Source organism: Camellia sinensis, chromosome 6 (genome assembly GCF_055761805.1).
Source record: "Camellia sinensis isolate YWXY chromosome 6, ASM5576180v1, whole genome shotgun sequence".
In the NCBI taxonomy this organism is placed as follows: domain Eukaryota; kingdom Viridiplantae; phylum Streptophyta; class Magnoliopsida; order Ericales; family Theaceae; genus Camellia; species Camellia sinensis.
Window position 1 is genome coordinate 98,999,543 of NC_138966.1, and position 14,854 is coordinate 99,014,396.

Here is a 14,854-nt window from a genome sequence, read left to right on the forward strand (position 1 = left end):
AACATTTTAACACAAATGCCTAAGCCTATAATAGAGGCCGTGACTAGCTTCGGATAAAACAAAACCATGTATATGATCTAAGAATGAACTATGTATATGATCTAAGAATGAACATGAACTATGTATATGACTAGGATGAACATGAACATGAACTATGTATATGATGTAGGAGTGAACATGAACATGAACTATGTATATGAGTAGGATTAACATGAACGTGAAAATGACAATGTTTATTAGACAAATAGTTATTATATCATTGATTAGTGCTTTATTTGACAGCTTTGTTCGAATGTTGTCTTAATGGACTGATTGTAATTGTGGAAAATGCTCTTACTAGGATCATGTCAATGTCAATGGGTTCAAACGTTGATGCTGGATATTTGCAAAATCAGAGATGCAATTGTGGAAAAAAAGCTGCAGTGTTCATATCAGAATCAGAGAAAAATCCAGGGAGGCTATATTTCAAGTGTCCAAATAGGATGTGCGAGTTCTTTGGGTGGGGACCGGCTTCGACTGGGAATGCATCAGATTTCCAAAGGAAAAGTAAAGCTAGTCATATGCAGAATGAAGATGAGAGAGGCTATGATTATGATGTTGACAAACTCAATCAAATTATAAATAAATTGGAACGAGTTGAAGCAAACCAAGAAGCTATGAAACTGTTTATGTTCACAGCCAAAGCAAACCAAGAAGCTATGAAACTGTTTATGTTCACAGCCATAGTCTTGATTGGTTTTACCATGCTAATAGCACTACTGAAGTGAATGTAACCTTTTAGTTATTTTTTTGGTATTTTGTATTTTTTTTTTTTTTTGGTGGATGTATTTGGGTTTTGAATGTTGTAGACCTTAAACTATGAATGTTGTAGACCTTAAACTATGAATGTTGATATGTAAAGCTTAATGGAATTACCTACGTTTGACGAATGTGATGCGCTTGTATTTTGTTTCTGTCAATGACGTTACCTGAAATTACCTATGCTTGACGACTTCATTATTTTATAATGTTGTGGACAGCTCTCATTATTTTATAATGTTGTGGACAACAATGTTGTGGACAGCTCTCATTATTTTATAATGTTGTGGACAGCTGTCATTATTTTATAATGTTGTGGACAGATTTTATTAATTTATATTCTTATTATTGGTCAGGTCATACTTGTTCTTCACCAAATCTGTCCACAACATAACACAACCAAATATGTCCACAACATAACTGAATCTGTCCAACACAGTATACATGTATCCAAATCTGTCCAGAATCCACATCTGTGCAGACAACACAAAATAACACTGTCCAAAAGCAAATCTGTCCAAAAAAAAAAAAAAAAAAAAACCTGTCCAAAACAAAAAAAAAAACTGTCCAAATCTGTCCAGATCATTCCAAAATCTGTCCACAACATTATAAACCTGTGCAACACAAAATATGACAACCAAAACTGTCCAAAATCAGTCCAAAACCCAAAAATCTGTGTAGATCATTATAAGCATGTCCAAATCTGTCCAAAACCCAGATCATTATAAAGCAGTCCAAATCTGTCCAAAACCAAAAAAAATTGTCCAAAACCAAAAAAACAGTCCAAAACAAAAATATCTGTGCAGCTCATTATAAACCTGTCCAAATCTGTCCAACAACCAGAACATTATAAACCACTCCAAATCTGTCCAAAACCCAAAAAAACAGTCCAAAACCAAAAAAATAGTCCAAAATCAAACAATCCAAAACCCAGATCATTACAAACCTGTCCAAATCAGTCCAAAACCAAAAAATCAGTCCAAATCTATCCAAAATAAAAGCAAACTATCCATCGGATGTCCATATCATTCAACATTTGTCCACAACATTATAAACCGATAGTCCATATCATTCAACATTTGTCCACAACATTATAAACCTGTGCAACACAAAATAGCACAACCAAATCTGTCCTAAATAAAAGCAAACTATCCATCGGATGTCCATATCATTCAACATTTGTCCACAACATTAAACTATCAAAATCTATCCACATCATTATAAATCTGTCCAACACAAAATACATCTGTCCAAAACAAATGAAGATAAAATAAACTTCTCAGGGATGTCAATCTACATGGCTGTCAGCAGGAGTATCGGGCGCTTGCGACAGATGGACTGCAAAGTTTTCAACACTTGTACCTCGAAGCAACCCCTGAAAAGATCTGTGAGTGGGATACACAGAAGGCATTGACTGAGCCGTGTTATTTCCCTGCAATGCACCAAACCATGTATTCAACTTCGATTACAATGTATACTACATTTTAAATGTAAACTATGTCACTAATTATAACTCACATCATAGGTACCATACGTAAGAGGAGGACCACTTGTACCACCCATAAGAACTTGAGGTCGAGGTTGAGATGGAGAAATGTACATATCATGACGATGATCCTAAATTAATACCCATGACGAAAAACAAACAAAAAAAAGATTAATAACCAAAAAATTTTAAAAACAAAAGAAACATCAGTGAACATTAATATTACCTTATTATAATTAATACCCATGACAAAACGAGGTTGTGATTGAGAAAAATTGACACGGAGACCATGATCCTAAATACAACCAATAGAAACTATGTAAACAAAATATTTGAATAAAAAACATGGTCATTATTTAACATTTTCTTAAAAACTTGCACACAAAAAACTATTACCTGAGTAGAATTACCACCCATGACGAAACGCGATTGTGATTGACCTTGGCAAGTATAAATAGCATCACCCGACTGCATTGCCAGACAAACCAATTACAGATAAAAATAATTAAATGCCAAGCAGTAATGAGGTTGTGATTCACTCATGAATGAAATTACCACCCATGATTCACCCATTAAATACCTGAATATAATTACCACCCATGACGAAATGAGGTCGTGATTCACCTTGGGAAGTGTACACAGTGCCACCTGACTACATTGCGAAGCAATCCAATCACACATAACAACAATTAACCATATAATGAACGAACTTAATGAAATGAACTCATCAAACTAACCATTAAATACCTGAATAGAATTACCACCCATGACGAAATGAGGTTGTGATTCACCTTCGGAAGTGTAAACAGTGCCACCCGACTACATTGCGAAGCAATCCAATTACACATAACAACAATTAACCATATAATGAACGAACTTAATGAAATGAACTCATCAAACTAACCATATAAAGACCACATTACTATTAAATATTACCTGAATAGAATTATTACCCATGCGGAAATGAGGCTGAGATTCACATTCGGGAGTATAATCAGCGCCACCCTACACACAACGAAAAACCTTAATGAAAGTGGGCCATTACTAAATGAAATCAATGTTTTAGTTTACTAATCTACTGTATTTTAATCGTATGCAATTTGTCATGTCCAAACCTGAATAGATTGCATCCTTTTCTTCTTTGCAATAGCTTTTTCCATCCCGCCTTTGATCCTCCTTCTTCCCTTACTAGTTGACTCTCTTTTCTTCAGTCCCTTCGCTTGGATTGGACAATCTACTTCATCACTCTGTGGGCATGCATTGCTTGGCGAATTTCTCAAATCAGTTACCTCCACTTGACCACAAATGTGGAGACTTAATTTGTCTTCAACCATTACACTCAGTTCTTCACCTTTTGAAACTAACAATTGATAAGTTTCTTCACTTTCAGCGGCTCTACTCGCTATATCGGGCATGACAATTGGAATGGCCTTAGCCATCGCAGCATCTTGATCTGTGAAAATAGTTTTCGGAGCTTTGTTTGACATTGCCTCCAAAAAAATTTGAAACAACCATGTAAAAGATTCAGCAGTCTCATCATACATCAATGCTGCACCGAATATAACTGTTTCTCGATGATGATTAAATCCAACAAATGATCCAAAAGGTCTATGCTCATTATTTAGTTTGTAAGTAGTGTCAAATGTCACAACATCACCGAACTGAGCATAGTCCATGATCATTTGAGCATCAGCCCAAAATATATTACTTATCTGCTCATCACAATCTAATTGGACTGCATAAAAAAAAGATGGATTTTCCACAGTTTTCTTACGAAAGTAATGCAAGACACTACCCGCTTCCCCATATTCCAAATCTTTTTGTCTCTTCGATCTTAGGTAATTTTTTTGGTCCAATTTGGTGAAACCAAGTGATGCTCTTCCACCAGATTCCCTACCAAATAGTTCATAAGCAGACCTAAGAGGAATTCCAGATTGTGAAGCTAATTCTACTTCAATTGCTTGGGTGGTAGAAAATTTTCTTTGGGATGGCAACATATGAATGCAATCTTCAGGCACAAGATCATGATTATGATGTTCAACAAAATCACAAGCAATATATTTTCCTGATATTCTATCTAACTTGATACTAAATCTGGCACCACAACCACATCTTACCTCTTGTCTTGGATTTTTGACAAGTGGATCTCGTTTGTCAATACCCCGACTTCCCTCTTTGTAACATACAAACGTGCGTGATGTTATCTCCTTCGTCTGTCTGTGCTTGTTTGCATATGCCTTCCTAATACTAAAGCCCACCTTTCCCCCATACGTATTGTAAAAGTCATATGCGGCTTGTTCAGAGTCAAATGGCATTCCCACTTTCGGCTTCCAACCACAATCATCAACAATATTATTTTCTTCCATTACCTACAATTCATATATATAAACCACATTTATACTTAATTGCAGGTTCATATATATAAACCACATTCATATATATAAATCACATTTACCTACAATTCATATATATAAACCATATAATTATATGAATCCACAACTAAATTTATGAATCTGAAAACAGATCAATGCGATTAACTATATATGTAGAACATAAAATTGCTCCCACCAAGCCATTGCAGGTTCATAGACAGGAACACTTTACAGGATAAACAGCAATGACAACACCGAAACATTCACTAGAAACATCACAGATGGTTCTGAATTCTGTCCACAATAACATCACAGATGGTTCTGAATTCTGTCCACAATAAATCCTCATAGAGTCATGATCTGAAGTTTCATTTATAAATCACAAAATACTTTACAGTCAATGTATTTGTGGATGCTATCACTAACTATTTCTATTATGTGCTGCATGAAAAAACATTGCTAGTAATAAAGAAGTGAAGCTTTTTTAATCATCTAGTCTGTATGTCATTTGATTTGTTCTATGAGGAACAACCAACAACTAGTTGCTAAATTCTAATCCACACACGGGTACTCAACAAGCAACGATTTTCCACACCTAATTAACAGTTATATTTCTCCATCAAAAATTAAGAATCACATACTGCCACAACCAATTCACTCCATTAAAATCAACAAACAATGACTAGCCACGATTAAGAGCACGTCTAATCCTCAACCAATTATGTCTAACACTCAATATTATTACTCGAATTCATTTTAAAAAGAGTACGGATTCATTTAATCAAATTTTCACTCAAATTAAAATGAAAAGAAGGGAAAGAAAAAGTTAAAAAAGGATTGAAGATCAGGATTATATTTCTCATTCTAATATACATATATACATATATATATATATATATATATATCAAACTATAACAGCAAGATAACAGATACAGATTATACATATATACATATATATATATAGATTGATCCAAGTTATACAGATACAGATTATACATATATATATATACAGATACAGATTATACATATATATATATATATATAGATTGATCCAAGTTAAAACAATGCTTCTTAAATACAAACTGGTTTTAGCTTTTTCCCTTCTATTCTTCTTACATACTTTCTATCATTGAACTGAGTTTCTATTCTTTTTAGCTTTTTCCCTCTTATGATACAAACTGGTTTAAACCAATCTCATGAGCTGTGGAAAATGCAACTGCTATATTCAAATGGAAACTTGGGGGGAAAATTTATTGCTTCCAATATTTAAACCAATCTGTATTCAGAAGACAAACTACAAAAAAATAATATACCACATGGTCCACAAATCAGTTGACAACACAGTGAGATAAAACATTTGGTGTAATGAATTATGCACCATTTACATTTTTCCATCATGTTTCAACTAATAATGCGGGCTACATTCCATCACAACTGTGGTGTAAACTTCAAATAATTTAAATTTACATACCACCATATAGTATCTGGTTACAAGTATGGAAATCAGAGTATGTAAATTTACACCTCCAACAAGCCTTCCAGAAGTTTTTTTGTGGAGGCAGCCTTGGGAGAGAGTTTAACCATTGTGCACACATGTGATGCTAACTCTTCAATCGTGTGATAGTCCAGTCAAGTCATAATTTTAAGGCAGATCTATTGCTCCTTAGTGATGTAAACTAGGACATTTTTAGTCCTTTACAAATTCGATATGACTATAGAATGAAAGAAAAATTAGACGGGTTTTTTACCTTCTCTGTGCTAATTTTATAGATTCATTCACAGTTTAAATATTATTACACAGTTACACAGTTACTCCAAATGTGTTCATATATATATAGATTGATCCAAAACAAATACAGATTATACATATATACATATATATATATATATATATATAACAACAAGTAATACAGAATAAAAAAAAAATTAAATCTGGAGCATTTGCAAATATCTTCTTTCAATTAATTGGAGATACAATTAGTGTACAACATTATCAAGATTTTGATCACTAGATAATCAGAGGAAGCAACACCAAAATTAGCCTAGAAACCTGTCATCAAACCCATTTCAAATCTAACAAATCTAACCCAAAAAATCACATACATATACATATACATATACATATACATATACATATATATATATATATATATATAACTGCAAGATGATATATAACAGCAAGATGATGAAATAGACCTCGTTGTCGCCGCAATGTCGCCTTCCCGCCATCGGATCGCCGCCGGACTCACCGTCGCCCGCAACCCTTTGCGTTGCTCCTTCAACATCGCGGTGCTCCTCCATCTCCGCCATCTCTTTCGTCTCTCAGTTCCTCTCTCAGTTCGCGTTCGTTTCTCCGTCACTCTCTCAGTTCCTCCCCTGCCTCTTGCGATGCCTCTCTCTCAGTGTGCTAGGGTTCATTGCCTTAGATCGATGGTGGAAAGAGATGATGCAGAGAAGAGAAAAGGGGGGAAAAGAAACATTTTGAAAAAAAAAAAAAAAAAAAAAATAATACAAAACGACGTCGTTTTGTATGTATGGCAGGAATGTATTGCAGGAATGTATGGCAGAAGATCCGGACTCCCGTAAAATCCCCAGGGGAAGTCAAATCCTCACTGTCTCCTTGAAAGAGATGTCCTTAAAATAAGTTCGATGGTTCATCTGATGGATGATGAAGCCAATCAAATGTTGGCATCGTGGCGCAAAACAACAACACATCAATAAACGATCACATTGTCCTTCTGTCTTTAACTTCTGTTTTTTTTTCCCTATTTGACTTTTCTGAATTCTCTCTCTCTCTCTCTCTAAAACTCTATTTCTTTTTCTAAATTACTTCTAGATTAGTAACTCAGTTGCTCAGTACGCGAGTGAGTATGGGTTGGCGTTTCACCAACCCATTTATGAACCACAAAATCCCACTAGGAGTGCCTAACGCGGATGGTGGAGTTGATGGCATTTTAACTATTGCCAATCTTTTGGCAACGAACTCATTCAAAAACAATTACTTCCACGACTCGATTGACCTGCCTTGTTTAACCCTTTCACTGTGAACCATGAAGAGGACACATAAACATTGTATTTTCTCTTTTTTTTGTGCTAGTTGTTTGCATGTTTGTATCTAATGTAAAAGAGTTCTCGAGTTAGATTCATGTACCTTTGTTTCTACAATTTTTTCGATCGTATTTACGTGGTAATGCCTAAATGATTGCTTTCAATATTTGTCTATTGGGAAAAAAAATGATCAAAGCCATGGAAAATTAAATAGTAATTTTACATTTTGGCAAAACACTACACTTGATTGTTGAAAGATACTGATAATACAAAACTATACAAATTACAAATGCAACAAATCTTTTTTCCGCACCACAGGAGAAATGAATGTAGTCTTATCTAATTGTGACATTTTTAAAGATTATCAAAGTTTCGTTAACATTGCTAAACAGCCAAATTTTATGCAGTGCCAGCTACAAGTATTACTTCAAAAAAAAAAAAAAAACTTAAGATCCTTAAAATATCACCTCCTAAATTTTATTTTATTTTATTTTTTTTCGGTACAATAGAAGTAAAGAGTTGATTTTGTGGTGTGGGCATTCTTGTTTTAAGACATAATTTTCTCCAAGTAAAAAGTTGTTTTTGTTTTAAATGACTTGAAATGTTATATAACAATGATTAATTTGTTAAGAAATTAATCACTTAAGATCCAATAACCTGCTACGACATTATAGGCTATTTAGAGATAATGTTTTAGAGATTCTAAATTTACCAATGATCCTAAACAATAATGTTAAAAATATATAAATCAAACCGAATATACAAATGAATAAATAAAATTTAAAAAATTTTATTGTCAAATCCAATCCTAAAAATTTCAATTTATTAATGTATTTATGTGTTCAACACTATATCTAATTTTCATAGTACTAGACTCACAGATTTGGATCTTCTTCTGTAGTCCACCCACCTAAATTCAACCCAATTCTTGACAACCCGGCTCCTCCACCCCTTCGGCACCAAACATGCTGGATCGGCAACCAGTTCAAGAGAGAAAGACGCAGCGAAATAAATCATGAAGAGTGAAATAATAATTTGAGAAAGGGAGAGAGAGAATAGAGAGAGAGAGAGACAATTGTTATGTTTGTCTGTAAAATGTATTATGAATTACAAAGAGAATGCACTCTCTTTTTATAGAGAGAAAGATAGTGCATTGTATGCCAAAGACCACCGAAAACATAAGGCCTAAATCTAAAGGAATAAAGCTAAAGTTAAAGTTAATAATTATACGCTATTAACAATTATGCACTAGACAATGATACACTAAACAATTATGCACTATACTATTAACAATTATGCACTAGACAATTATACACTAAACAATTATGCACTAGACAATGATACACTAAACAATTATACACTAACATCCCCCCGCAAACTCAAGGAGGGAAAGCATCAACCAAGTTGAGTTTGGAAACAAGGTCATTGAAGCGGCCAGGAGGATGAGCCTTAGTGAAAATATCAGCGGGTTGATTGACGGAAGCAATAGGGAGAAGATGAACAGTACCACAGGTAACATGCTGGCGAATGAAATGACAATCAATCTCAATATGTTTGGTGCGATCATGAAAAATATCATTGTGAGCAATCTGAATGGCACTCTGATTGTCACAATAGAGAGGGGTAGGATCAGAAGAAGTGTTGGAAATGGTTATAAAATTCTGGATAAAACCAGAATTTTTTCCTAAGTTCGGTCTATTTTTTAGGTGGGCCCTGAGTGTCGATTTACTCGGGTCAAAGTGGTAACGCGTTCTATGCCGCGTTGTGATTCACGTGGTGTATTTGGTTGCTCAAAACCATTACCGAGTGAATGGGAAATTGAAGCCAAAGTGTGCTCCATGGAAATGGAGTTTTGGTGGAAATTCCTTAAGGTTGTAAATTGGCTTGTCCCACATTGATTTGGTGGGAAGGTTTGAAAGGGTTTATAAGGCTTAGGGTGAGATACTTGGGGTGTGCCCCAAGGGGTACCCAAGTGTTTTAGAGGGAGAGGTTATGGGCAAAATGGGCTAGACCCATTGGACCCAAAAATCACCACCCGCCGCCGTCCGTCCGGTCGGACGGGCTGGGCGCGGGTGCGTAGTGTGTGGTTGGGCTTCTAATCTTTTTGGGCCAAAAACATTTGAATTTAATTTTATTTTTTATTAAAATAAAATCCAAAATTCAAATTAAATTGGTTTGGATTTTTTTTTGTTCATCCAAACAGGGCCCTTCCCGTTTTCAAACAGAAATAAACTGTTTTGGAATTAGTGCACACCCAAACAGGGCCCTTCCCGTAATTGCTATCTGTTTGAATTGTTGAATCTGTTTGAAATTCAAAACCCAACAGGTATCATACCTGTTCAATTCAAAACCAAGAGCCACATACCTGTTCAATTCAAAACCAAGAGCCACCTTCACATCTATAAATAGGACCACCCTCATTTGATGTTTTCCATTCCGAAATTTCGTATTTCACCTCTGCTAATTATATTCTTCATCTTGCTGCATTTTATTTTCAAAAGAAAGAGTGTAAACACTTAGTGTGTTCGTAAGGCAAACAATTAGTAGTGCTGCTATTGTTTGTGGTAGATCATTTCATCCTGGGAGATAGACGTCCATATTCTGAAAGCACCGTGGAGAGGACGAATCTGTCTTAAGGACACAGTGTTAAACACTGGACTTGATCAGAAAAATTATTCATATAAATTAACCAAGTAAGTTGTTTAATTTAATTCTGTTTTTATTTGTTTATTTAATCAGATTTTAATTTTGTTTTTGTAACAAAATAAAATCTGTGGTTTTATTTATTTATTTTTATTTTGAGTTTGATTTTTGTAATCAAACATATTCTCTCCTTTTCTCTATTTCTTTTATTCTTGTTGTTGTTTTGTACACAACAGAATTTAATCTTTTTAAATACAGTGAAGATTGTCCTACAAGAAGAAACACCCATATCAGCAAGGAGCCAGCGAAGCTAGAGAAGTTCTTGAGTAGTATCAGCAAGAGCGCGGTATTCAGCTTCGGTGCTAGAGCGGGCAGTGAGGGTTTGTTTTTTGCTACGCCAAGCAAGAAGAGAATCCCCTAAGAAGAAGCAAAATCCCGTAGTGGAGCGTCGATCCGTAGGATCCCCAGCCCAATCAGCATCGGAGAAAGCACGCAGTTCAAGAGAGGAGGAAGCAGAGAAGTGAAGGCCATGGAACAGAGTGCCTTTGAGGTAACGAAGGATGCGGAGTAGAGCAGTATAGTGGGGAGTGCGAGGAGCCGACATGTACTGACTGACAATGTGAACAGCATAGGCAATGTCAGGACGAGTTACTGTGAGATAGACAAGGCTGCCGACGAGTTGGCGATAAAGAGTAGCATCAGAGAGAAGAGTCCCATCAAGAGGAGTGAGACGAATCTGAGGATCAACTGGTGTAGAGGTAGTTTTGCAATCAGTAAGACCAGCACGAGCCAGAAGATCGGATGCATATTTGGCCTGGGATAAATAGGAACCAGTAGAATCATGAGAGACTTCAAGGCCTAAGAAGTAGTTAAGAGTACCAAGGTCCTTCATCTCAAACTGGCAGTGGAGAAACTGTTTAAGGTGAAGAATACCAGCTTCATCATTACCAGTGATAATCATATCATCCACATATAGAAGAAGAAGAGTGGTACCATGAGAAGTAGTCCGTATAAAAATAGCTGAGTCATAGGAGCTAGAGGTGAACCCGAAGTCATGAATGGTAGAACTGAACGTAGCAAACCAAGCACGAGGTGCTTGCTTGAGGCCATAGAGAGCACGCTGGAGTTTGCAAACCTGATGAGGGGGAAAAGTGGACCCAGGTGGAGGTTGCATGTAGACCTCCTCAAGAAGATGACCATTGAGGAAAGCATTTTTGACATCCATCTGAAAGAGCCCCCAGTGGCGAGCAGCAGCAACAGCAAGTAAACTGCGGACAGAGGTGAGCCGAGCAACAGGAGAGAATGTTTCCTCATAATCAATACCATATTCCTGGTTAAAACCCTTGGCAACAAGACGAGCTTTGTAGCGTTCAATAGAGCCATCAGAATGTGTTTTGATTTTGTAAACCCATTTGCAGCCAATGGCAGTTTTGCCAGGAGGAAGATCAACAAGATCCCAAGTATGAGCTTTGTCCAAGGCCTGGAGTTCATCGGTCATAGCTTGCTGCCAAAAAGGATTAGTACAAGCCTCACGATAGGAGGTTGGTTCATAAGTAGAGAAGGCAGCATATCCAACAATATAATCACGAAGATGGAGAGGAGGTTGAGTTACTCGGCGTGGTCGACCCGTAGGAGGATCGGTGGGAGGAAGAACCGGTGGAGAAGGAGGTGTGGCAAGAAGAGGTAGACCTTCAGGGAGAGCAGGCTGGACAGGATCAGGAGTGAGCACGGGCGTCTCGATGGAGGAGGAACCTGTATCAAAATCAGCAGAGAAAAGATCTATGGAAGGATTAGTAAATAGTACAGTAGTGGAAAGTGCGGGTAAGTGAAAGGAGGATAGCGAGGAAAACATTTGGTGCTCCCAGAAAACGACATGGCGGGAGATACGAAGACGTTTAGAGAGAGGATCTCAACAACGAAAGCCTTTATGTTCAATTCCATACCCAAGAAAGCAACAAAGACGAGAACGAGGTTCAAGCTTGGTGTGTTCATGGGATTGAAGTAGAACAAAGCAGGCAGAGCCAAAAACCCGAAGATTGGCGTAAGGAGGGGGAGTGCCATGCAGACGTTCAAAGGGAGTTTGATTATGAATGACAGGGGAAGGAGCACAGTTGATAGTGTAAACAGCAGTGAGGGCAGCTTCCCCTCAAAAGTTTTCAGGGCAGGAAGAAGAGAGAAGGAGAGCGCGAGTAGTGTCAAGAATATGCCTATGTTTCCGTTCAGCGCGGCCATTTTGCTGGGACGTGCCAGCACAAGAACGATGAGGCAGTGTACCATGATGCTGAAGAAATGAAAGGAAATTGGAATCCCGATATTCCATAGCATTATCAGAGCGAAAAATTTTGATGGCTTTGGAGAATTGGGTGTGGACCATTTGGGCAAATCTATAATAAATGTGTTTAAGTTCAGACCTATTTTTCATGAGAAACAACCAAGTAAACCGGGAAAAATCATCAATAAAAATAACAAAATAGCGGGATCCCCCCATAGTAGTAGTAGGGGAAGGCCCCCAAATATCTAAATGTATAAGATCAAAAGGTGCAAGGGAAACAGACGTACTTTTATTAAATGATAAAGCAGGTTGTTTGGCAAGTTGACAGGGGATACAATCGAAATTATCAGGAATGACATGACCCAACTGTCCACTAGAAACCAAAGACCTCAAGCGATTAACAGAAATATGCCCTAAACGACAATGCCAAAGATGAAAGGGAGATAATGATGAAGTAGATGTAGGAGCAGCAATCTGAGGAGAGGCAGGAACATGGAGGTGAATGAGTTCATAGAGACGTCCATGCTTACGGCCGATCCCAATAGTTTGCCCTGTCTGAGGGTCCTGTACCAAACAATCAGTAGCAGAAAATGTGACAGTTAGACCAAGTTCACACAATTGACCAATGGAAATAAGGTTTAAGGTAAGAGCAGGGATATGATAAACTTGAGGGATAGATAAAGAAGGGGTGGAAACAGTACCAACATGACGGACAGACATGAGGGAACCATCAGCAGTATGTATTGAGGGAATATGAGGAGATGAAGAGAAGGAAGAAAAGATAGTAGAACTGGAGGTCATATGATTACAACAGGCAGAGTCAAAATACCAAGAAGAGTTACCTGGGATTACAGACAAAGCAGTAGGAGGAGGTGTACCAGATGGGGAGAGAAGTTGTTTGAGCATGTCCTCTACATCCGTCGGAGAAAAGCGAGGGGTAGATGGAGCAGGTGACTCAGAAAACCCCGCAGAGGTGGCAGCATCAGTGTGAGGAGACTGATTCCCGGAAGCAGCAGCAGCAGTGTGATGAGACTGATTCCTAGAAGCAGTAGTAGTAGTGTGATGAGACTGATTCCCGGAACGATGAAAGCTTCCCCGGGAAGAGCCACCGCGAGAGGAGTGGCTATTGGACGATGAGCGGGATGGATTGCGAAAACAATCCTGTTGCAGATGACCAGGACCAAGTTTGTTGCAGTAGCGGCAGGATCTGACGGGGCAATTGACTAGGAGATGGGTTGAAGGAAGGCCCCGATTTTGACAATAGAGGCAAGCAGTGGTCTGTTGGGTAAATGATGGCCGGTACGGAGGAGTGGCAAGAACAGAGTCCACATGATGAGTTTGAAGAGTACCGAGACGCGTCTCCTCTGATAGCAACTCAGAAATTGCTTGTTCAAGAGTGGGCAATGGATGGCGATGAAGCAGAGAGGCACGTACGGGCTCAAAAGAGGTAGTAAGAGCCATAAGAAAGTGCACCAATCTTTGCTGGTTGCGATAGATAGTAAATAAAACAACATCTTCAGGGGTATGCCCAGTTGGTTCTGAAAGAGCAAGCTGATCCCAAACAGAGTACATTTGAGAGAGGAAGTCATTAATGGACTGAGTGGATTCTTGGCGCATGCGGTGAAGTTGGTTCTGAAGTTGATATTGGTGGGCAAGACCAGTAGTCTGGTATCGTTCTTTCAAGAAATCCCAGATGTCTTTTGCAGGAGTAGTTACTGAGTCAAGTTGAAAACGACCAAACTGAAAACTGATAAAGGTAACAGAGGTATTACGAAACCAGGTAATGATTTGATAATTCTTACTGTCTCATTCCTCAAGTCGGTCTTCAAATGTGGCAGTAGGAACAGTAGTCTCATTAGTGTCATTGTCTTTCACCGGTTTAGTCACATCCCCGGTGACAATTCGCCAGAGCTTCTTTCCTTTGAGGAAGGAGGACATTGCTTGGGCCCACAGAACATAGTTTGAACCATTCAAAATAACGGAAATAGGATGGGAGGCATCATGACGATCCATAATACTAGTTGAATAGGGTTTAAAGTAATAGGATAGACCTGTAGGAGCAAAATTAGGTAAAACAGAGTGTACCAGTGAGTCCGGAAGGTCGAAAATAGTCAGGAAAGGTATGCTGAACAGAGATGATGTCAGCAAGATGTCAGCGGCGCACGTTAGCAGAGTGCAGGAAGGAACACGTTAGCAGGAAGCGGTGGTGCACGATAGCGGTCAGGCGCAGACGCA

The 14,854-nt window shown here is 37.8% G+C and overlaps 1 protein-coding gene across 1 annotated transcript; it reads right to left on the reverse strand.

The window, feature by feature from the left end:
* Window positions 1-1,939: 1,939 nt before the first annotated feature.
* LOC145792789 (uncharacterized) lies at window positions 1,940-3,668 on the reverse strand. Its single transcript, XM_082874306.1, has 7 exons — window positions 3,400-3,668; window positions 3,221-3,289; window positions 3,032-3,103; window positions 2,681-2,752; window positions 2,511-2,579; window positions 2,317-2,415; window positions 1,940-2,230 (listed from the first exon to the last, which is right to left on the reverse strand). The coding sequence occupies exons 1-7, from the start codon at window positions 3,616-3,618 to the stop codon at window positions 2,087-2,089; spliced, it is 744 nt and encodes a 247-aa protein (XP_082730432.1). The 5' UTR covers window positions 3,619-3,668; the 3' UTR covers window positions 1,940-2,086.
* Between the last annotated feature and the right edge of the window lie 11,186 nt (window positions 3,669-14,854).

Excerpts from the sequence above, each read along its gene's own strand:
- LOC145792789 (XM_082874306.1), bottom strand. The coding sequence starts at position 3,618 with ATGGTTGAAGACAAATTAAGTCTCCACATTTGTGGTCAAGTGGAGGTA. Across the intron at positions 3,290-3,399 it reads AAAGGATGCAATCTATTCAG|GGTGGCGCTGATTATACTCC; the intron begins GTTTGGACATGA and ends CGTTGTGTGTAG. Across the intron at positions 2,231-2,316 it reads TTACGTATGGTACCTATGAT|GGAAATAACACGGCTCAGTC; the intron begins GTGAGTTATAAT and ends GGTGCATTGCAG.